Here is a 24,934-nt window from a genome sequence, read left to right on the forward strand (position 1 = left end):
TACACTTACATTTGGGCTATATGTTTTGTCTTAAAAATCTGCCTGCCACAGATACCGCATTATTAAAGCTTGCAAAGAAAAATCAACAAAATTATTTAGCACAGCAGTTCAAGAGCAAGACATCTAAAATAACATTACTTATTCTTGATACTAAAAAAGAAGAGTGCCTGCAGTGGCATAATTTTTAACATTTATTGTAGTATGGATCATGTGTGAATTCCAAAGTCATACAACTAATCACAGTTTTACCCATGTCTAACCTAGGCAAAACCAGATTTTATTTTTTTGTCAGTCTCAGAGGAGAAATACCTTCCACATAAATGTGTTCATTTTGTTAGTTATGAATTGAGAGAACTGAATGTTTTCTTTAGTTTACAGTTCTAACACTCTGCATTTTTTATTTTCAAGAAGATTAGATGGAAATTATGTTTCATGAAAGATTCTCAGCACAGGACTAGATGCAGAATTCAGAACTAACGAAGACTGAAAAAGAATTAAAGGAAATTATTTTATCACCTGCAGGCTCCCACCAGCAGTAGCCCATAAAGAACTCAGCTGAAAATTTCAGCCAAATGTTACAGACATTAACATGATTTCAGAAATACAACACTCTGGAGTACATTAAGAGATATTTAGTGCTACATATGCCTAATTCTTTATTTGCCACATTATTTTGGTGGGTGAATGATCACATGTTAGGTAACATACCATTAACCCAAAACAATGTTGTGGCAAAGGCAGGCTACACTGCTGGAACAGCTCAGAAGGATCTGCATACCAGCTGGAGCTAGGCAGGATGATAACAATCATTGAAAATATTGCACACATGGTTTCACCAGGATACCCTAATGAAAGTAAACTTTATCACAGAGAAACAGCTGATAGCTATTCTCTCATTTATTAGGAAAATCCAGGTCTGAATAGATTTTTCTATAGAAAACTGGGTAGAACATATCAATGTGGTACCTAAAAAAAAGTAACACATTATAAATACAATATCTAAAAGAATGTGATAATCTGGAGTTTTATTTTAGGGATGCTGATGTAGCCCTCTCAATAACGCTACTTTATAGTTGTCACTAAATTGTAAAGTTATCTGCCAAGAAAGGCATTTATATTTAGAGAAAAAAAATATTAAAATGTGCATACAAGTTTTATTCCATGTGTGGGCCAGGAACGCTCCTACATTGGAGACTTCTAAGTATTCTAGGCTCCAACAGCAGTGGGATCACCTTTGGATCAACTCTACCCTCAGGTTATCTTTAGATTAAATTGCATGTGTATTTTATACTTACGTTGGGTTCATTATAAGTCGACGGAAGAAATAAGTCCAGGTGATATAATCCATTGCATCCTGCTTAGAAGTAATAGTTCCAGCAGCAATTTCAGCATTCAAGTGGTCAGCCAGCACTTCTAACAAGCTGAAGAACAGGAAACAAGAGGACTTAGTTGACTTTACAATCACAAAGACAGGTAATATATTTTGTAGAGTTGTTCATTAAAAGGTTTATTACTTTTAATATGAAAATATTATATATTTATCTTCTGGTAAAAGAGAGGAGGGGAAGAAGGTGGAATGTAAATGCAACATCAGTCATCTTCTTTACATGATAGTGGAATGAAGCTCAAATTATTTTTTGATTGGACCAAGAATGCACAAGTTTAAGTCATTCATGGAACACATTGAGATGGAGCTACTCAGTGGTAACTTCTGAATACTGTATGTTGACCATATGATCATGCTGATTTAATCCAATACAGAATCATATGGAAAGACAAACAGGAAATGAAACAGTGGCAATAGCTTAGCTAATACTTGACAAATACTTGAGGGCTATTAAAATTACATCAAAACTACTTCCACCAGATTTTGCCTCATCTTCATCCAATGTAAAAAAAAAAAAAAAAAGCCAGTTACTTTTGCCCAGAAAGATCTAAACTCAGAAACACAGAAGAACAAAAGCACTTTAAAATGATTCTTACAAAGTAAAATACTGTTTAGCGTCATTAAATGGAACAAAGACCTCCATTAGGGTATCTAATGAGGTCATGCCTGGCCAGAGTTCAATCAGGGAATGGAAAATATTCTTAAGGATCAATCTAACTTTTCTTGCATTATAATAGATTTTTTTCCCTACTGTTCTTTCCTTATTGCAAAAAGTAAGGAATAATTTAGTATGAGTAGCTGTGTTACTGCTCTACACCACCGAGCGCATGATTCTGAAGGTAAGAACTGCAGATGTTCTACTCAGATTGTCCCTCAGAAACTGAACAGATGATTCAATAGCTATGCCATAATAAAGAATGCTTTCTCTTTCGCTTCAAACGTGCTGCACTTCAGACCCGTGATCAGCGAGAGCACAAGGCCTGTCATATGAGTTGTGTGCTCAAGTCTTATAACTAATACATAGACAATGGTTTTTAGAAAAAAAAAATTAATTAAAAAAATATGAAGTTTACTTTTACAAATTGGAAATACTACACAAAGCCGATAAATCTGCTCTTTGGTAGAACAGACGGGAAAGCATTCTAAAACTAAAAACCCCGAACAGCTATGAAGCCTCTTAACTTCAAATACTTGGTCATAAAAGAGACTAAGACAACTGAAAGTCAAAAAGAACATGAGCTACATGGAACAAAAAAAGATTGCTATTAATATGTGAATCTTCATCTGAAAATTTATCAAACATTCTTTGTCTATAGTAAAAGATAGAATATATCAAACTACAAAGTAAATACATACATACAAAATGAGCTACTAGAAACGTAGAATATTTATAGTATTCAAAATGAGAACAAGGTATGATTACTACTGTTATACTGAAGATACGATTTCTTTATTTAGAAACACCACTTAAAAATTAATAGATTTCCTAGTTTATGTTAGTTCCATATCATCAACATTTTAATGACACTGCTCTTTTGACTTATTAGCTATCATTTTGTAGAAGTTCAACTCCTAGCCTTTTGTGCTAAATGCAATTATATGTTAAAAAAAGAAAAGTGTGGTTTCCTAAGGAAATGAAGAGCATGTCTCCACATTCTTTTTTTTTTTCTTTTTGCAAAAATTGTATGTCTGTCTGTGCACCACAGAAATCAACCTTCAAATACACCAGCCCATTTCAACTACATTTCACAGGTGGACAGCACTCTTGAGCTCCTACAAATTTCCTGACCAGTTAGAGTTCACATTAGTGCTTATGTTGAGGTATCCAGTTTCCATAGGAGAACAATACTGTGAATTCTTCATCCCTGAGAAAAGCTTTCAGTAATGCTCATGCTTCATTAGATGTCTGAGAATTCCTCCATAAAACATGCATCTATAGGAGACGGATGTAACTAGTGGTGCTTCTCATTGAACAACTAAGTACATTATAAGTATCAAAACCATGGCATGCGTTACATTATGCTGGACTTTCTAACATCTAAGTTTGGAGAGGCTGCAAAAAGGTGGTGTTTCTACATTTCCGACAAAAATATTGCAATTTTGAAGTGAAAGATGCATTGAAAGTGTATTAATAATAGTTTATACCATGCATATTTCTTTTTGAACTTGTGAGATTTTGAAGAATGTGCTATTTATATGGGTATCAGTATTCTAAGAAAAAGTCCTAAAAACTCACGTATTTTTTTCCTATTAAGAATCTGCGACAGAATTTCAGAGGGTTCTGAGGATCATGCTGTACACACTGGCCTTGCAGAACAGTTTGTGCTCTCACACAAATGTCTGAGACAACACTCAGAAGCACAGAAGCATTTGTAATATTTATCTGGGAATGGACTATGTAGCTCAACAGTGCTTCAAAACTCATGGAAGAAAGGGCTTTTCTGCATAACGATGGATAATATTTTTTTTTAAATAATTTTCCTCTAGGACCCCAATATTTATGAGATATTTGGCACAGGAATTTTTTTTCCCTTTTCTGTATCCCTCATTTCTAGTATTTGTAGTATTACTAATAGTTTGATCACCTTTTCTGATAGCTATATCTTTACCTTGATTCCACTGGGAAAGGTTCATAAAGGAATTTTTTGTAGAAGTCTTTCTTAATATCATGAACTAGAATTACAGCTTTTCCTTGGTCATCAAACTGTGGTCTGCCAGCACGTCCCATCATCTGAAGTACATCTGCCAAAGAGACAATACTGTATAAAACAAATGTATTCATTTCAATGTATAAATAAATGTATTTACATCTGTACAATGTTCAATACAGGAGTTTTGGATTTCTTTGGCCTCGTATGCCCTATTGGTTTTGACACATCTGATTTTTTTTTTCCATCTCAGATAAGTTTATGATGAATTTCTTTCTGGCAAACATTATCGTCCTGTATACTTGAAGACCACCCACAGAAATAGAATCCAAGCTTCATCTAGAATAAAATTTCTCTTCTCTCCTTCCAGTTCACATCCACCCGTTGTTTGATCATAGGCAATTAAAGATGATGAGTAAGAGAACTCATGAAGCCTACAATGGCAACAGTCTGTTATTTCCTAATTTTCAAGCATTTGACTTCACAATAGTAAAAGTTCCTTTTTTAAACTTTCCTGCTATATGTGATTTCCTAGGTTTTGAATATTTTAGAGGAAATAAGGTAAAGGCAGAGTCTAACTACTGACCGCTATGACCTTTCCCACTCAGACTTCAGGACAAGTTACATTAGTTATTAGCACTGGAGTAGAGATGGTTTTGTATCATATCTTGTCCCTGTATCAGATCACCATATACCAATTTAAAAGCAGGTACAGTTAAAGCTTGCCTCTCCTACTCTGCCATTACTTGCAAATACTAGTTAATGATTTCTATAAATACTGAAAACACTAATTTATACAACACATATTCAACTTGCTACCTGCCCACCAAGATAAGTACATTTATCATCTATTTGATGTGTCTTCTCATAATCTGAGAAATACATAGGCTGTTTTGTGTCTTGTTCAACAGAGCTCTGATTCCTTTTTTGTGCCTCCAACTGCTATTTAACTTTGAAGAAACAATAGGAAAGAGTTCATAAGGAAGTTTTACATCTTTATTTTCAAACTTCTAATGTTTTGTATATTCTCTATGAGCTCTATCAGACTTGCACAACATGTGGCTTGCAGCACCTGGCATTTTGAAAAGCAATTTATTTGGCTTCAGAATCAATAAGCTTTTGGCCCAAGGCTCAGTTGGGGAAGGAAAAGCCAGAAGGTGTAAAATGGGATACAGCAATGGGAAATGATAGGAGAAATAGCCTGATGACGATAAACAGTTTTTAGTAACACATTTTCACTTGCCTACCCACGAGCTACATAGACAGCAAAGTTTTTTCTCAGTTTATTACTTCTGTTAATTTAAGAGTGATGTGAAAATGTACAATGAAACTAGTTTGAAAATGATGTTTTTGAATAGGTATGTGCACAAGAGGGTGATGAAATGACTTCTTGCTATTCTCATGTGGTGAATTAAATTATGCATAATACCGTATAGGAAATGGATTTACCAAAAAGCATCAGGAAAGTAATTTTGCCAATGTCCACTACATAATTATCCAAAACTAATATTTTCTTTACTGACTATACATTGCTTGGTTGCTTTTAATCGCTGGAATAAACTTCTGAAATGTTAAATATGGTCTAACTGGCTAAATGTCTGGTAACTGAGAAAAAGCCATCCCCAAAACCTCTGACTTCGCTCCAAGAAGCATTTGTACTTATTTTTAAATTACTGAAAACTCCAGAAACTCAGCTGCTTCCTTGGAGCCATATGCATTGCTGATACAGAAAGGTAAATTCAGCAGGGAGGAAACAAGTTATACCATGATGCAGCAGTGAAGACATTACTTGAAGGCAGTATTAAAGACAGCATTGTGAAATTCTGGAAGTGTTTCAAAATTAAACTCATTACATTTTCATTTTATTGCTGCTGCAAAACTGTATTACCTATCCACGGAACTTCCAGATGCATAAATATTCTCTAGAAAGTTAAAAATAAAAATGCTCGAAGCAAACCACACCACATGTTTCTTCATAAAGTAAGGAATCTGCATTTTCTGTTTCAATACAGACAACAAAATATAAATGCTTCCATCGCAGATGGTGGTATTCCCATCCACCCCTTCCCCAACATCTTGTTAAAAATTCAAGACCAGAACAAACCCCAATGTCCAAGTCACCTGAATTCAAAAAACAAAAAAGAGTGAAAGTATAAGCATTTCCTAAAGCCTCTGTGAGTACTCGTACAACAGATTTCTAAAATGGCATAGTAATTCTTCAATGCTTATGGAGTTTCTGATTTCTTTGGAATATACTATTTTCTCCATTACTTCCCTCTGGCAGTCCCACAGATTCAACACACACAACTTAAAACTTTGGTTGATTTCTTTCCTCATAACAATTTCCCATTCGGTTACAAAGTCAGTTGTCACTCTTCTTCCACTCGGGACGAGTGAGATACGACTTCTCTGCAGAGACGGCTCAAACTGAGTTTACATCAGCCGAAGTCTGTCACAACATGCACGTGTGCATGGCTGAGCTCCCAGGTCATACCAGAATCTTTGAATAAAAGAGTTGGTCTGGAAATGGATTCCAAGTTTCCTGCAGAGCACTAATCACTAAATTAAGCTTCATGATGGGTTACTTGGAGCAGTAACTCCTGCAGTGTTTTCAGTCTGAGCTTTTTTCATTAGTAAGCTTCTCTTGCTAAAAAGACGTTGTGTGGTTAAAAAGACACAAGCTCTATATTTGCATTACAAATAACATTTAGGTTGTCTTTAGGTGCACATCGTCTTTAGCATCGTCTATGATTATTTAACAGTAAAATTTCTCTTGCAAAAAGAGAAAGGGAAAACAGAACAGGAAACCTGGAATAAATTTAGCTTGTCCTCATTCTTCAAGCTTAGTACCATGCAGACAAATATTCTCCCTGTCTGAACTCTGAAAGATCTTCCATGGTTCACTTTCTTAAGCTTATTGAAAATGCTGCAGAACGGTTTATGAAAAGTAGAGTTTACTGGAGCCAGAAAGCAATAAAAGTCTATCTCAAACCAGAAATTCAAATATTTAATTCAGCTGCTTGTTTTTGAATCACTTACTTGAAGTATTAGTTACGTCACTGAAGATCCTAGGCTAGTTAAGGTTTTTCATTTACTGTCAAGTGACTATGTTTAAAATTTATGTTCTCATAAACGTGTAATTCAACTGTTGCATTTTAAAACATGGCTACATTTACTGTTAATAATCTGGTTTTATTTAAATAATGTTTCAAAAATGAAAAAAATTATTTGCATGCATGAAAACTTCCTTTTATATAATTAACTAGCTAGCTAAATATGAGTTTATATTGCCCCTTTAAATTGTTTAATGTCTGTTTTGGATGATACAAATTAATGGAATTTAGCATGAAAAAAGATTTGCAAAACAGAAACATTTTCATTATTATATAAAATCTTACAACTTGCATTAAACAAAGAAACGTTTTTCTCAGCACTACTAGTCTCTGCCCGAATTAGGTATTTTCAGCGATCAGTTAGTAAATAATTCAAATCATTTGCATATGCTTGAAATACATTTGCCATAACTTATACGAGTACCTGTAATGGGATAATCCACGTAACGTCTTGTTTTTCCATCATAGTATTCTGTTCCTTTAACAATTACTAAATGAGCTGGAAAATTTACACCCCAAGCTAATGTGCTTGTGGCAATAAGAACCTAAAACAGAAAGAAAGATTAATGAGGTATATATAATAAAAAGCCAACTTTTAAAATTCCATGCAAAACTCATTACAGCAGGATTCAAAGAACAAATGTACCTGGATTTTGCAGTTCACAAACAATTCTTCCACAGTTTTTCTGTCTCTTTCATGCAGACCTGCATGGTGCATGCCTATTCCAAAAGCAAGCGTCAGCTTCAGATTTGAATCTCTAACTGTCAATATAATGTCATTCATCTGTAATAGAAAGAATAGTTGCATATATAAAACAGATTACTCAGAAGTTTTAAACTTTTTTTCTTTAATAGCAAGGATAATTTGCTCAATGCTGTTTACACAAACAGGAAAACACAGGATTCAGTCTCTGAACAGTCTGGGTTTAGTCTCAAAAAAATCAAATACTATACTAATGATGTGGGGGAATACAAAATGCACATGACTTTATTGACACACTAAGTAGTGCAGATAAGGAAATGAAAATGCTGAAAATATCTCGGCAGGTCTGGCAAATGCTGTGCGTTCTGCTCTGTGTTTGTTTAATGCAATCCCTAGTATCAAAGGGGTTAGAACTGGTATAAAAACACAGCAAATCTGTGCAACCAGTAACATAATAGCAGTCATGAAAACTAAATTTGGCTCTCTCTAATGCCTGTGAAAAGACATACACAGTTCTTCAGTTTGATAAATCTGTAAGTATTATGCACCAAAAGAGTTTCATATTCACATGCAGAAATGCAAATAAATTATCTTTTTTTTTTTTGAGTTTGTAATTTATAGACTCAAATCCTGTAGTGAAACCCAACATGTAATAAGTGTCTTCATTTAAAACTTTCAGAAGTTCAGACAAAAAGCTATTCTTCATTACTAATTTTTTTCAAATCTTATGTCAATGATTACTTGGAATCATTTTAACTACTATAATTTTAACTATTTTTCTTGCATATATTTTCAAGTAGTGAATTCCATAATAAGCTCATTTATTTCTGTAGACGACCTCTGTGAAAAGCCCCTCGCTAGTAACAAGCAAGAGCTTTATAACTTCTGTTGTCTTCAGTGATTTTACCCCCCAATATTCCTTCTGTTGTTTTATTTCTAAGGCCATTTATTATTTTATGTGATTTTAATATAATTATAGCCAGGAACTTTCAAACCTCATCTCTTATTAGTGGTTTCCTGATGCCACCAGCAGTGGCATGATGATATTGCATACTTATGGGCAGCATCATTCACAGTTAACCTAGGAGGTATAGCCAAGCTTAGAGAAAAAAGTAATAGTGCAGAACAGATTACTCAAGGTAACTGAAGAATATGGACTGAGTATTCAGTCTCATGTTGGATTGAGTATCTTGAAGTACTGAGATGTGATACCTACACAACTGCAGTGATATCTTCATTTCCACTTAAGACTCTAAGGTGTTGCACTTCTATGTTCAGAATTGTAATCTTCACTAAATGTTTCCTGGGTTTTAGAATTCTCAGATTGTAATGCTAAGACATTTATTCACATATCTAAAACCAAGTAACAGATGTCACTACTGTTATAAAAAAGAACTCCTTAAGAAGGTACAAACAAGCCAAAGGATATGATAGTCCATATTCAGGATTTAAACAAACTAACAAAAAAACAAACCAAACAATATAGATTTTGCTCATCAATCAATTTTGTCAGGAAGAGCAAATTAGAAAGCATTTTTAAAAAGTCTGCTTGTGGAAGTAGTATTGACTAACAGAACCAGAGCTGATGGAAGTAACAGAGAACACAATTAAAAATATATTGTTGAAGTTTTAGCTTGGTCCAATCAATTTGATCTTTCAGTGGAAGCTCCTAAACTTTATTTTCTCCCACAACACAGTTGTCTGGATGTTCCTGAGAGTTTCCTATATTATGAGACATGGCAGGTTTGTTGTATAAACTGAGCTGGCATGTGTAAAAGGATGCTTGCAGACGAAAAGACTGAAAAGGACTATACAGCACTGAAAGGAAACGAAGCAGAAACACAAAAGCAATGAATTGAGAAGTGAAGAGGGGACAAATCTATTTAGGAAAGGGAAACAAGAAGAGGGGTAGATAAGTAGAAGAGAGTAAAGAACTGAATGAAAGGAGGATATGTTAAAGGATAAAGTTTATCTATCTAGATGCAATCAGCAAACCTTTGATTTCTCTAGTCAACATGTAGACATGTGACTGCAGTGTAGACAACGTGAATTATGACCCATCTTAAAGATTTTTTTCTTCTAAGACAAAAAAAAAGCTCGATAAAACGAGAACCTGTATACTGTTTTCTCTACAATTATGACTATCAATATACACTACTAAATAGATTTTCAAACTTATTAATGCCTTTTGTCCTATGAATTTATGAAGGGGTACGAGCACTGCACAGGCTCCTTATGCTTAGATAGACACTTTCAGAAGTAATAATAGTTAAATGTACACATTTTACAGAGAATTAAGATGAAAAAGTAGAAAATGGCACTGGTAACTATGAGAAAAATAAATGAAACCATTACCACATTTACATTTTTCTCAATTGCTGCATTAAAAATTGACAAAAGATATTCTATTGCTGAATTAGTTTTTCTCCTCCCCACCAAAAGTCATTGTGTTATGATAGTTATGACTTTAATGTAAAGGAACAAACCAGTTCCCATGAAATTTATTTCATTATTCACATAAACAGATTTTGGTATTGGGAAAATAATGAATCTAAACTCTCTGTTCCTCTGGAAGAGAACAGGGATCAAATTAGATGATTTGGATTAGTCTATAGCAATTAGACTGCTCCTTTAGCACATGCAGCTTTACAGTGTAAGTTATTTTCAGTGCAGAACCTGCACTAAACCTTTTCGCTATATAGCTGCCAGCATAAAACATCCTAAATTCACACTGCTGGGAATTTATTAAAAGATGTTCTTCTTGCTTTTACAATCAGTGGTGGTTATTTTTTCTTCCCTCTGACTTGTATTACAGCGGTGGCCTGTGGTGCTGTTAGTCGTACCTGCAAAGCCATGTAATTTACCACAGGAACACAGAAGAACCCTTAGCAGGAGAGCTGGCGCATGTACCACTATCCTGTCATTTTAGCAGCAGGGAATCCTAGTCATTTTTAGCTGACCCCTTACTTTCACATAAATCAATGTAATAAACACGACTACGTTACCCACAGGCACAGTCCAAGGCTTAAAATTCTCATGACAATTTATATAAAAATATTATTCTCATATGTCAGTGTAGTATAAGAATATTATCACCTTCTATTAAGAAATAATGGCACAATTAATAGGTTCATTATCCAGAAAGGAACATACCATCATGACTATAAAACAAATTTAATGTTTCTGCATTGTTTTAACTTCACTACTATTTATCTTTTTGAAAACAACTGTAATGTTAGCTCATAAAAGGGCAAAGAAAATATGTTTTATCTTAAGAACAGAAAAAGTACATTAAAAATAACATAAGGAAATATGCATGGTACTGACAAAAATGTACAACACCGACACAGGGAACTTAATGCAAGGGGGGAATTTTCCCTGGACTCAAAGACAGGAAGGATTGGGCCCACATGGAAATGGTTTTGCCATCCTTCACAGATTTCCTGATGAACAAACAAAAACACCTCTTGTGCTTTCCTAACATTAGGTTGATTAGGTATCCACCTTTTAATAAAAAAAAACAAACCTGAAAGCCAATTTGGGACTCTAGTAGCACTGCAAAATACTTCTTGTAAAACATAAAGTTTATTTCTATTATTTATATCGTAATCTCTGAACAAGCTAGTTTTTTCTCAAACTAGTAAGTAGTCATTTTCTTTGTTCCTGCACATATTGAAACTGTTGAACCATTTACTTTAAGCTAATAGAACTTTTTTTATATTTTAAATTTATTATACTTAAAAAGCTTTTGTAGAAAGATAGGATTCCATTTAAGTAGATACATTACCCTGTGCCTGAAATACATTCCAGTCAGAGTATAATTCAGCAAGTTGATGACAATGCTGGCTCCAAAAGAAAGGAGGAGACCAGATTGGACAAGAATGAGCTAACAGATTGTGCAGCCCAATTCTGTCCCTTTGAGTGTGATATATTGTTTCAAGATGCTAAAAACCCATACTTTCTCAAAGCATATCTGTTGTGCTGGTTTTCCCATTTTCACAGAATCCTCATTATTAGTAGTCTGTACTCTTTTCAAAGCACGTCAGACTCAGACCATATGCCACTGAATAATGCTTATCAATTGTCTAAAATGCCCAATAGAAGAAAGATGTGCCAAACAAAAGAATCGTGAAAGTTATGAAGTCTTTTACAAAAATAATTACATATTTCACATCTGCTGCAGATGTTAAGTGAAATAAAACCATCTCCTTGTTATAACTAAATGTTAATTTTTTATGACACACTTTTGTGTCATAAAAACAACATCTTGTAGAAGGAAGTTGAACTTCTATGAGTGAAAGACTTAGAAGTCATTGTTGAGTACCCTCCTGATCTTTAAAGGCAGAAATAAAGGCTCATCTTTTAAAATTATTTTTGATGAATAGTTGACATGCTCATAGTCCAGAATTCTCCCATACAAACAAGATGCCTAGAACACCTTAAATATGATTATTTAAGAAACATTTTAAAATGTGGCTTAAACAATTGAGATATATTATTAAAACATATAAATTTAACTGTAAAAATCTCATCTAAAAGACAGCAATATACCAATTAATGACGCAGACCAGACTCTCCAATTCCTGCTTTATAGCACAGCATTACCTCAGAACAATAACACAGAGATAACAGGTTATTTGGTTTAAAGGTTAGAGAAGGAAAAGTCATCTTTTATCTTCCCAACAATTCTTGTGTTCTTGAGATTTTTTTTTTTTAGCATTGCAAAACAGAACTATATGGTAAAATTTAATTCACTTTCATGCATATTTCTATGCATATTTCCACATAGTGTATGAACACATATACAAATACATAATTAGCTCACATATTCAAGTGTCCTGGAATTCAGTGGAAGCTGGCTATTGCCTGGTATGGATGCTACTGAATATTACAGTAGGTATGTTTGTGCTAAAGGATTTTAGTTATTTCTAGAGGTTTCAAAAAGAACAGTCTTAACAAGATGCAGATGGTAAAATGATGCACAAAGCAGAATGCAAAAATAATTTTGGTTAAAGTTAAAGCTGTGCACATGGGTACATTTCTTCTCAGTCCTTGCACTGTAAGTATATATATACTAAAAACATAAAAAAATAAAAACCATATATATAATCCAAGTATCTGGCCAGGGAATAAATTTCTTTAAAAAAACAAAACAAAAACAAATGAGAAAACACCCTGCTTGTTTGCTGGTGAGAACCGCATTCTAACTTCAAACACTAAACAATAAATACTACTTTGTAGTTTTGTTTTAGGTTAGAAACAAAAAGCAGTAAAAACATTAGAGAAAAATAAACTGAAAACTTGATTCCAATAAATTATATTGTAAAAAGATTGCAACATCTACTGCCACCACAGATGTAAATACAATTTCTGAAAAAGAAGGACTTGTTCCTCTTTAGTCAGTTCTTAATGTAGAACAATATAACCAATCTCACCCAAGCTTACCACCACAAACTGGTGGCACTGTCTGTTTCCAAAAGGATGATCTGAGCTGTTGTCCCTTTTAACGAGAGAAGTAGTGGGTCACAAGCTTGAATAGGACAGACCTGGCTGACAGCTCCAAATTCCAATTTGAGCTAGAAAATTTCTATTTAAAAATCATCTCATGATTACACAAAAAAGCAGAGTAAGCATAATGTTTTCTTTTTTTTTCCCATTGGTATGTTGGGATCAGTGAACAACGAAAAGAAATAAAGAATTACTCAATTTATAGAGGCAGTCTTCTCTTTGAGATGTGCTGGCTATTCACATTTCTGTTATGATGCACCTGTGCCTCATAAGAGTAACTAGGATGATCTTTACAGAGTGATGTCTACTGAAGAGTCCCTGCAAGTACCACAAATAGCAAAGAAGGTGGCTTCAGGTGCTTCTTCACTCTTTGGTGTAAAATAAACTTTGTGTTGGGACTGCAAATCCTAAGATGGATAGAGAGCTCATTTTGGAATGTGTATGGACAATACACCTTACAGAAAAAGAAAAAACCTCACCTCTAAGGCTCTAAAATAGGTAACCTTTCTCCTTCAAGAGACTGTCAACTTATACTCTACTTTGGGCAAACTGTGGCAGTTGTGCTAACATCCTGAAGGACTTCTGCATGTGCTACACATAGGAGTTAGCAAATGCAGGGACAAGCTTTGAAGTATCAGCTACAAATCTCAATAAGTAGAGTATTTCAACATCATTGGCGGCCTCCTTGCTCAAACCAAACTAGATATGAGACATTTGAATGGATATTTCTTCCTAAAAAGCATGCATATAGCCTGAAACTTAGTTGGGTAGAAGCTATTAAACAGATCTAACTATTGTGCAACAACAGGACCAGTAGAACTAGAAAACTTATCAGTACTATAACCAGCAACTTCCATCAAGTATGGTTTGGTGTTCTGAAGACTGATGGCTATCTCAACTTTCTGAATACTGTAGGAACATGGATAAGAACAGGAAACCATCAGACATGATTTCATCAGATATGAAATTCAAGGAAAGCATCCAGGAAGAATCATCTCCAAAATCAAATGGAGCTGCCTGTAATATAAATTTTCAGTAGATTGATGTAGAACAAAATTCCTTCTCAACTATAATTCATTTGCACCTGTTAAAACTACTGACTCCTTTGAGGGAAAGAACATCTTGTATGATTCTGCCATGATCTAGGAATGCTGTTGTCTGCTTTGGTGGCAATGGTTGAAAGGTCATTTCTATATACAATTTGTACATACAAATATGTATTTCAGAAGCTTCATACAAGTTCATGTTCTTTGAAATAAAAGTGATTGAAATACTGCCTGAATTTGATACTTGGAGCGGAGCGGCAGAGATGGGGGTGAATCTGCCTGTTCCCTGGTGAAAAGCAGTAGTCTGGAGTTTTATAAACAGAACCCTCCACATGCTGCAAATGAGAGCCTGGTTTGGCGCTACCACTACGGGCAGAATCTCTACAGAGAAGATGAAGGATGCTAAGATGATGGCATAGCTGATAATCAGGTACTGAAGATCCAGTATTGGTCTCTCTTCCCAGCTCCAGTCCCTCCCCCACAAGACCCAAATCTCTCTATTACCATTGCAGAAAAGCTGTCATGCAGTATAACAGAGAAAAATCACTTTAAATGGTTGTAAGAATATGTCTCTACCTCAATATCGGTCTTCCAGATGTTACTATGGATGGCACTGTTTACAGCATTTTAAAAAGCCTTATGAAGTCTACCCACTAGGAAGCTAACATAAATATAGACTAACATTTGGCCATCATGGAGCAAAACCAATTACACCATTAAACAAAACTAACCAATGAGTTCTCAAAGGAACGTTATGTCAATCAAAATTGATGTCATACAAATAAGGCTGAATTAAGAAAAGTGCCAAGGCATATTGTAAAGCTTGTAAACTTTGTATGCCACCCATTTATGAAAGACCTCTTGTATCTCAACATACTTCACAATTAACAATTGTGAATATTTTGAAAGTAGTCATTTGTCTGTAAGTTCCCCTAAAGGAACACTGGTTGGCAAAAAAACCCCAACAATGTGAAAAACTGACAGGCAACAAAAAATGTTATTTAAAGACAGCAACAATTTATTTATTCTAACTGGTCCATTTTTCTCTCATGTGGAATTAGGAAACACTTGAAATACTTGGGCAAGTGTTTAAGATAAGGAATCCCTACTTTAAAGTAGGGAGTACCTACTGTGAAGTAAGTATTCACTATTTCTACATATAAAACTTAAAAATGCTATAGTATATACAAAGAGAATTTAGTTTATTGACCTAGTCCAAGCTTGACTTTAATATAACTTGAAGTTAGAATTTTTCAATTAAAAAGTATTATGGATCAAGAATTAACCAGTACATACACTACGTATTTAGCACTATTATAGCTTTGTCCTTTGCTTCAATGTCAAATGAAACTCAGACAAATCATTCTCACTTAAAACACAAAACCACAAAGTAGTCACAAAATTACCTCAAGAAATGTCCACTTGAAATTGTGTGTACTTCAAACACAATTGTGTTCTACATTATAGTGGTAAAACATGACAACAGAAGGGTTAATCCTTGGTCTTCTGTATTTATGTAACCGGAACTGAATAACTTAGTAGGTATCTTAGGCTCCAAACATTCAGCTTATTAATTAAAATATGCAAATGTTATTAAACAAATAAATGAAAAGTCTGCTTGTCCTTTTTGGCTCCTCTTTCAAAACCTTCAGAGGTATATTCTGAAATACGGGAAATTTAAAGGTACCTAGTAGCAAACCCTTTTGCAGCAAGTGAAGAAGCTTCAGTTACAGTTCTTTTCAGGACAGCAATGGGTCACAGGACACAAGGAATCTCTCCATAATTAATGCAAGTCATTTAGGGCAACCTGCATGCTGCATATTGTTATTGTGGGTGAGGTTAATACAGCAAACTAGCACAAGGTACTAGGGTACTAGCACTAATAATTTTGATATGAAAAGTTTCTGTTACGATCAAGAAAACATTAAACAGAGGTCATATGGTTAGGAAAAGTAGCATTGAATCGAGATATGTTTTAGTAGTAGTAGTTTATCGGCCAAGAATTGTCTCTTTTATAATCCATCCAAAAGAGGAAGGATACAGATGTTATGCTTTATCTCAGAAAAATCACACTTCATTTTTTTTTCGGAAAGAGCAAACAAAATCAATCTCATCTAGAAATCAAAACTTTTTGACATATAAATTTTGGTATACAATTGTATAATTATTCCTACAACTGTTGATATATAAATATTCACACAATACTCAATTTGGACCTTGTATTTATGGGTCATGTATTTTGCTGTTTTGGCCCTGTATTATCCCAGAAATTCCTGTGTAGAAGGTCTGAAAAAATGAGATAAAGCTAACTTCCAGAATTGATGAAATTTGAACTCTGACTAAGAAAATAGTTTTGAAGCAAGGATATGCTATAACCAGAACCATTAGTCCAGAAGGAAATAAATAATTCCGTATTCAGAGTAGGTGCAGAACTGAGTGCAGTAACTAAAATCTAGTACACATTTTGAAGAATGCAGATAAAACAGAATACTGAATGGCTGTTTATTATTTGACCTTCATTCATGTTTTGCAATAAATGAAATAAGTATTTTTTTAGAAACAATACAAGAAAATGTAATTAAAGATTGTATTGCTTGAAAAATAAAAAATTAAACCTCCACTCCAACATTGCTTAACGTCTGAGTATTTGACTTCGTAATCTTTATGTTCTTATAACAGAGATATTGGCAGAAGTTATCTTATTTTTTTATAAAATTGTTTTATTTCATTGATGTGCAAGACTGAAGCATTCCTAAACCATTGTTTCTGCAGTGTATCTATCTATATACATGTATGAATACACACAGTGAGACACATGTATATACGTATGTACATATACACACCCATATGTATATATATGCATATACATAACCCTCTACACAGAATTATTGTATGAGAAGAATGATTATGCTCCTAAAACAATTAAAAAGATTTGGTTTAAATTCCAGCTCAACATCTATATGTCACAGGTTTCCAGCTGTAAACTTTGGAGAATGCTAGTCCTCTTTCTTTTATTCCTTGTCTTATCTTTGTATCAAAGACTTATATCATGTGATATATGTTGCCTGAGACAATGGAACTAGCAGTAATAATAGATATGCAGGAAAAGCAAAGGTAAAAGTTTGTGTTCAGCATAGCTGTTTCAAGATCTATCCTCAGATGACTCTTCTGTTTCCAATGTATTTTCTTTTCAAACAAGCATAAATAAAATAGAAGCAAAGCACAAATAATGCAGGTAAAATGATTTTACCTCTCTTTCATCCATCTTCAGCCATTGTTTGGGATCATCCTCAGTGGCTAGGAAAGCTATCAGATCTAAGGCAGTAAGCCTTGTCTGACGTCTGGATGACACAAAAATAAGAACAGGCTTGGCTGGAGAATGACTCCGAATTGCTGTGGAGGAAAACAGAACTTGAGAATTAGGCCTTTTAATGACAAAAATTTGAATTTCTCTTTGCAATATCTAGTCAGCTGATAGACCTCTCTACAGATGATACACAGGTATGTATATTTATTTGATTTTCGGCCAGATAGATACAACTGAGATGAATATGTAATAAATCAAAGATCATATAACTGCGCTTAGCTGAGCCTGAGTTAATTTGCCCTGCTACTCAGTGATCACCGTAAGCTAAAAATTTAAGAGAAGCAGGTAGGAAAAATAAATGCACCAAACCACCACAAGACCCAGACAAGCTTTCTAGACTTCAAAGCTTATGAATTTCTCTCTCGGAGCTTAACAACTATGTTACATTTTTTCTACCCTATTGGGCTATGTTGTCTCAGGCTAAGTGCCATCAAGGTCCAAAACTTGGTTTCTGCCCGACCCAGAGCTCAGGCTGCATAAACTCTTGTTTGCTTGCAAAGTTTCACTACAATCTACCAAAACCAGAAAAGATAAAAAAGGTAAAAAGTAGCTTTTCAATAGCTGCTGAGAAAGGTGGGCATTATGGTACCAAAGAACTTTGTTTCTGTTATTTGGCAATTACTCTGATATATTTAAACCAACTATGTTTTAGGACTTTTTTAAAAAGCGTTTTCTTGGTCAGCAAATGTTTGAAAAGTTTTGGGTTGCAGCAGACTTTTTATGGCCTCAGGAATAAATATGGCCGTGGAAATGCTAAAATAACCTTGACTATATCATGTCAAACAAGTGGTGAAAAAAGCCCTCAATAAATCATATGTCTACAGATTTCCTAACATCAACAAGCACTAGAAGTATAAACAGGTGTACGCAGAATTTCAAATACTCTCTCTAAATCCCTTATAAATCCATTTGTGTGTTTTCTCATGTAATTCTCATTCTAGCAATTAAATATATGCATTGTTAATTTCTGAAAACTATTTCATACTATCCACTGTCACATATTGTTCCCCAGTTCATGAATACTACCCAGCAAGTGCTCCTATATACACACACTATGCAGTTGTGAAATTATTGAAATAGGGTAATTCATGTGTATTTATACCTTACAACTCTATATGCCAATATATCTATATATTTTAAAAGCCCAGCATCTAATGGATTTTTGTTGCTTCAGGAACAGGTGTGGCAGAACAGCCCAAGACAGATTTATTGTTCATTAGTGTTTTTGTACAATGCTCTTGTGGAGGTGTAAATAATCTGAGCTGTCAAGATTGGTCTCTAGTCCACAATCAATACTTTGCTTCTGTCATAAGGCTAATTAAAGCAGCTAAAAAGTCACCTCACAAATGTCACCTCACAATCAACAGCAGTTCACATGAGAAAATTTATTTTGGAGGTTATTTTTAATTGATATAATAAATATTCCTTATGTAACCAAACCAAAACACGTTTAAATAAAATACGAGAGTTTTTCGTATATCTATTCTGCTTGCCAGCTTTGTTAAGAATAAAAAATTGAAAACAGAGGCATATCTGGATGCACTACAAATTTTGAATTTTATGGTTATAGCTTTGAAACTAGAATTATAGGAGGTTAGCCTGACTTGCAACTTCTGTTCACAATTTTTTTAATGCTTACATACAGTGGTCCATATGAAAATACCTCAGCAGATTAATAATATGAATGGTTTTATTACCTTCTAAATTTCAAATATTTTTACACAAATGTTTCTTTATGGTGTCAAACACTAAGAGAAAACACATTTTATTTCCCCTTCATTAGCAATAATTTTGTTCTTCTGTTCTAAATGCATTACATTCCTCTGTTATATGTTGCATTTGCAGCACACTTTATGTTTCAGACAAATAGCTCTGGGCCATTAGCAGAGCAGATTCCCCCTATACATGCCAAGAGTACATATAGTAACACATGTTGTAAATGTGCTGCAAATGAACTGTGTAAAGTGCCCCAAGTATTTTTTTTCCCCTCTCTTTTATTTTTTTTCTTTTACTGAAAGCAGGAAAAGGTTTAGGAGCTCCTTGCTTACCCTGAAATGCAGGTTTGTTCATGCTAGCCATGCGAGGACAGTAATGCTGGCCAGGGAAGCCCTGAATGTGCACCTCCAGCGGAACAGGGCGTACTGATGGTCGGAAGTTGAACAGACCCATCTACAAGTAAACATTTTTTCCAAGATTAACCTTGAATTATCTTACAAATTGCTAGTTTGTTTTTATGCAGCAAAAATGCACAATCATCCTCTGAAACATTTTTTGTACCTGATTAATATTTAGCCAGTCAGCAAGGTCTCTGGCATTTGCCAAAGCAGTGGATAAACCAACTACTCTTACAGGCTTCTCTGTGTGAGATGAGATGAAGTTTGTTCGAGACACAATGACTTCCAATACTGGGCCTCTCTCATCCCCTAGTAAACAAAAAGTCCATTGAAAAACAGAGAAAAAGAAGAGGTTCAGACGTCAACAAGTATATTCTTGTCGTAAGTACCAGCACACTTCTTCACATTTAGCAACGACTCTAATTAAAAATAACAAAACATGCTCACCTAGAAGATGGATCTCATCTATGATCAGAATGGAAACTTTCTGAACGTAGCTTCTGTTCTGCCAGCTCCTACTGACACCATCCCACTTCTCTGGGGTAGTAACAATCAGGTCAGCTTGTGCAATAGCTCTCATATCAGGAGTCACATCTCCTGTCAACTCTACCACCCTGTAATCAAGAAAGACAGTGGCTTGGTTTTACAAAGCTTTAGAGCATCTTAATGTTCAAGTATTAACTCCTAAATGTTAACTCTCAACAGAGGGAAGAAACAAAATTAAACAAAGCCTTTTTGTTTCTGGCCAAATGCTTTTAACAGGATTAAAAAAAAAAAAAAAATTAAGTAAAGAAACTTGTCTCTTGGTTTTCCTAGCAAATACCACATAAACACCAAATACCCTTCCTTAGCAAAATCATATAAAGAGGGTGAATATGAGTCTCAAATCATCTATGGTTAATTTTTCAAAATGAAGATGGTATAAGAATATTAGTATGACATAATGTGAATTATAACATCCTGTCAAAGCCAGGATGAAAGCTGTCTAGAAAGCTACCAAGTTGCTGCCTGCTGTTCTGCATAGATCTCTGGTTTGAATAGGGAGGTTAGACCGCAGTCTATCTGCATCTGTTGGTGAAGTTCCATTAAGACTGGAGCAGAAATTATCCGGAGGTCATTCTTTTGGGAAGATTACCAGAGTTTTCCAGTTGATTGCCTATTATCCTTTCAAGTTCTACAAACAGCATTTGAGATGATCCATCATTTTAGAGTGAACATAATGGATTTTTGACTTTTCTATAACACATTCCACATCCAGTTGAACATCTAAGAAAAATTCTTCAAAGTAATGGGTATCTTCTGTTCAAAATTTTGGTCACAAGTAATAGAGTAAATTTCAAAAAGGAAATATTACCTGAAAATATTTTAAAATTATGAGGCAATAAATTCCCCTCACAGGCCATTAAAATAGCAAAAAAAAAAAAAAAGCCAACTAATATATCACTGCTACAGAAATAGCAGGAATCTCACTGGTAATTTAATGTATGCAGAGTAGCACCTATTGAAGCCTGTTGTGTGCTTTGAGCTTTAACTTACAAAAAAAAAGCTACATATAGTAAAGGAAAGATCAGCGAGATACTAATGTCACCAAGGAATAAAATTATATCTGATTTATATATGAAGGACAACATATGCATATTACTACACTGTTCACACAACTCCTATGAGTTCCTTATAGCTGAGGTTTCTAAAGAAAGCTTATTTTGGATTGCAATTTCAATTTCCAAGGATACTACAGAGAGAAGTCTGAGCTTCATATTTGCTATCCTGGCAAGCAATGAGAGTGAAAATCGCTGGGTATCAAAGTGTATCCCTATTCTAGTTTTGATTTTGCCATCACTACAATGACTAATGGTAGTACTTTTTATTTTTTAAGTACTAGAAATTTGAAGGATAGTATACAAATCAAATCCTATTTTGAAATACTCAAAAGTATTCTGTAGATTTTATTCATACTTGATGGGCTGTTCTTTTGCTTCTCATTTCTCTGACTAGGTAAGGAGAAACATACTTTTTACCAAGTTTTTCTTCAATCCTAACTTTCCAGTCCTCAATTCTTTCACGAACAAGTGCTTTTAAGGGCGCGATATACACTGCCTGCAAAAGAAAAGTCACAAAACCAGAAGTTAAATAAGAAACCTTTATTAAAGTGAACCTATAAGGAAACAATTATTTAATAATTGTGGGATTTGAACATATTACCTAGAAAATTATTAAATCCGGAGTTCCTTAAATGACTTACAAGTGGATTATATTTAAAACAGACTTAACACTTGAAGATACTGCTTTGTTTCCTGAGCCATTAACAAGCAAATAAATTAAGAGAAAGAATAATTTCTTGAAATGGAAGTATTTATCATACCATTTAATAACAAAACCCACTTCCACAAATAATACCATTTTTTACCAGGACTATAAAATCTGTGAGCTAACATTCTTGAACAGAAATAATCAGGATTTCCAGCAAGTAGTATCTTACCTGATTTGTAGTTATGTCATTAAATTATTAAAACATTACCAATTAAATTAAAAAGCTGATTATTTTAAGCAAAATGTCACAATATTTTCCTCAAACAAGTCTGCTGTGCAGGGGTAAATACTCCGACATGTGGAAACAACATTTATTTACAGATTTATGGTTAAATATTCTGAAGTTTTTGAACATGAAGAAACTGCTAGATGAAGAATTCACATATATTCTTTAAAATGTATAGACAGGTTTCCAGCTATATTAAAACCTAAAAGATATATTCCTTTGAGAATCAGCTGTTTTGTAAGTCTAATAGATAAGCTGAAAATGTATGAGTGTCTTATTTACTTCACTCAACAAATTACATGAAGATACTGAAATTTCAAAGATGAATAAGGGATTTATGTACATGACTTCTGTTAATTTAAAAGGTTTCTCTTTGGTTAAATCTCACAGACACAAATATCTTTTCCGAAGACTTTAAAGCTAAAATGTGTCTAAGACAAAATGGCTAAGTCAAGATACAGATACATATTCACTTTGAAAAGCAAACCCCAAAAGCGGAGTTGTTCAGCTTTCAGCCAACTTAAAAGACATAACACAGGCAAGTTAGAACAGAAAATTGGCTTGTAGTAACTAATTGCAACTTATTTGTTTAAAAAGAGAGAGACTGGGCTAGTTGTATTCACATGGAGGAGAACTATTAATAATAGCTACAAAACAGTACTACTGCTTGTAGATAGAGATTAAAGCAGGAAATGCAGGTAAGTACAGAAAGGCAAATCCAGCAAGCCTGTATGTCATATTCTTACATTTAACTGTCCTTGTACACTAATTAATATAGAAAGTATATAAAAAAAATACATATATAAAGCATAATGAATATAATACAGTCCCATTTTGTACCCAGGCAGGTACAAATTGGAGAAAATTCAGTTTGCCATAGTCTTTTTCTAGGCTTTTGTATTGCTGAAAACATGCCTACAGAAAGTGATCCTAGTAAACCTATTTTACAAACCTTTGACGTAGGGTATTTGTTAAAAACTCTAAATATGGCTAATTCTGCTGCAACAGTTTTTCCAGAACCTGTAGGAGCTCCAAGGAGAACATTACAGTCTGTGTGATACAGTGTGTGAAATATCTGCGTCTGGATAGGATTAAAGTGCGTGAATTTGTACAGGGCTTCATATTCCCAATGTCCCAAAGCTGTGACAGGCAAAGGCTGAAGATCTAGAAGTTCTGAAAAAAAACAAAATAATCATAAGTGCATGACAAGGGATGCAATAACACAGTTTATTATAACATGAAGATAAAAATATTAACCAATACTTTAGTGAAAAACAATTTATCTTGGAAATTGTTTTACTTAATATCTCATATGACACAGAGTCCACATTTGAGTAATTTTTAACTGTGATGAAGAATAATGAAAAGTTGATTTTATAGCTCTGAAGTGTTTCTATGCAAGTACTGTTGCTAGTATTCTGATAGCTGTGAACCAGCCATTTGTATAAATTAACCTTTTTTTAAAGCTGTTTGCTTTTTACCCAGTTGTAGTAAGATCTAAATTCACTGTACTAGATTATATATACGTCCAGCTTCTTGTGATAAAAGACTGTGGAGTTGGAGGACAGCACAGTCTGCGTATTTCAGGTTCAAGGAGAAGATCTATGTAAGAAGGAAGGATTCTTGGAGATTCTAAGTTGGTGGAGTAATAAAAATCAGATGAGTACAACTACATTTTGCATCTAATCCTTTAAACATGTAATTAAAGACATAATCTTAATAAATAAACAAACAGCCTTTCAATATATGATTCTCAATATATCTTGAGGGCATCTGCTATCCAAACAATTAGAGATTGTGGAATTTGGAAGATGATATATATAACCAGATTGGATTTGGAATCCTACCAAATTAAGGAGACTGCAGTGATTCTGCTATGCAGATGCTTGCTTTGAAGTTTGGATTTTTTTTTTTTAATTTTTTTTTATTTTTTTTTGTGGCTGGAGGTCTCATTGACTTTTCAGGGTGCTTCACATTAAGGTATGATATGGGAGTCATAAAATCTACTGAGGCAGTGGTGCCTAATATTCTTCACATGCTTTTCACTGATACCTTATGGCTGTTCTATCATTCCTACTCTAACTGTGATTTCTTGGGCTCTGTTGAGGAGAAAGAAGGTTTTTTTGCCTAGCAGGGCCTCTACGTACTTCACTGTTGAGTGGGAACCAGATGGGAATTGAAATCAATTACCATAAATCCTAGAGGCTCCATAACTGGTGATGTGTAAATATCTTTCTGTTTCTTCTGAATAGTAGTCAGTGATCAGTCAATTAGATAAAAAGGTTACACATGCTTTTCCAGACAGGGTAGGTACAGTATAACAATAGCTAAACACTTCACAAACACATGTGAATTTATGCATGCCAAAGGACAACACCGTATGAGAACTGAGTATTTCTGAAGGCACTCACTTCACAGACTGCTAGATGAGCCAAATGTAATTACAGTGGAAAGGTTTTACAATGACATCAGGCACAATGAATGTATAAAGCAATTTATGTATCCAGAAAAA

General features: G+C 34.2%; 1 protein-coding gene across 3 annotated transcripts in view; it reads right to left on the bottom strand.

Annotated features, from left to right (window-relative positions):
- The window catches only part of ASCC3 (activating signal cointegrator 1 complex subunit 3), a 266,295-nt gene that overhangs the window by 49,280 nt on the left and 192,081 nt on the right, over positions 1-24,934 (bottom strand). For all 3 annotated transcript variants that reach the window (XM_065056591.1, XM_065056589.1, XM_065056590.1), the window contains exons 25-34: positions 23,375-23,595; positions 21,898-21,983; positions 20,334-20,500; positions 20,050-20,195; positions 19,821-19,941; positions 17,656-17,798; positions 7,795-7,932; positions 7,573-7,693; positions 3,997-4,129; positions 1,296-1,421 (exon numbers count right to left, since the gene is read on the bottom strand). In XM_065056591.1, the coding sequence (XP_064912663.1) occupies positions 1,296-1,421; positions 3,997-4,129; positions 7,573-7,693; positions 7,795-7,932; positions 17,656-17,798; positions 19,821-19,941; positions 20,050-20,195; positions 20,334-20,500; positions 21,898-21,983; positions 23,375-23,595 (1,402 nt within the window). The remainder of the gene's footprint in view (positions 1-1,295; positions 1,422-3,996; positions 4,130-7,572; positions 7,694-7,794; positions 7,933-17,655; positions 17,799-19,820; positions 19,942-20,049; positions 20,196-20,333; positions 20,501-21,897; positions 21,984-23,374; positions 23,596-24,934) is intronic.

Source organism: Columba livia, chromosome 3 (genome assembly GCF_036013475.1).
Source record: "Columba livia isolate bColLiv1 breed racing homer chromosome 3, bColLiv1.pat.W.v2, whole genome shotgun sequence".
NCBI classification, from domain to species: Eukaryota; Metazoa; Chordata; class Aves; order Columbiformes; family Columbidae; genus Columba; species Columba livia.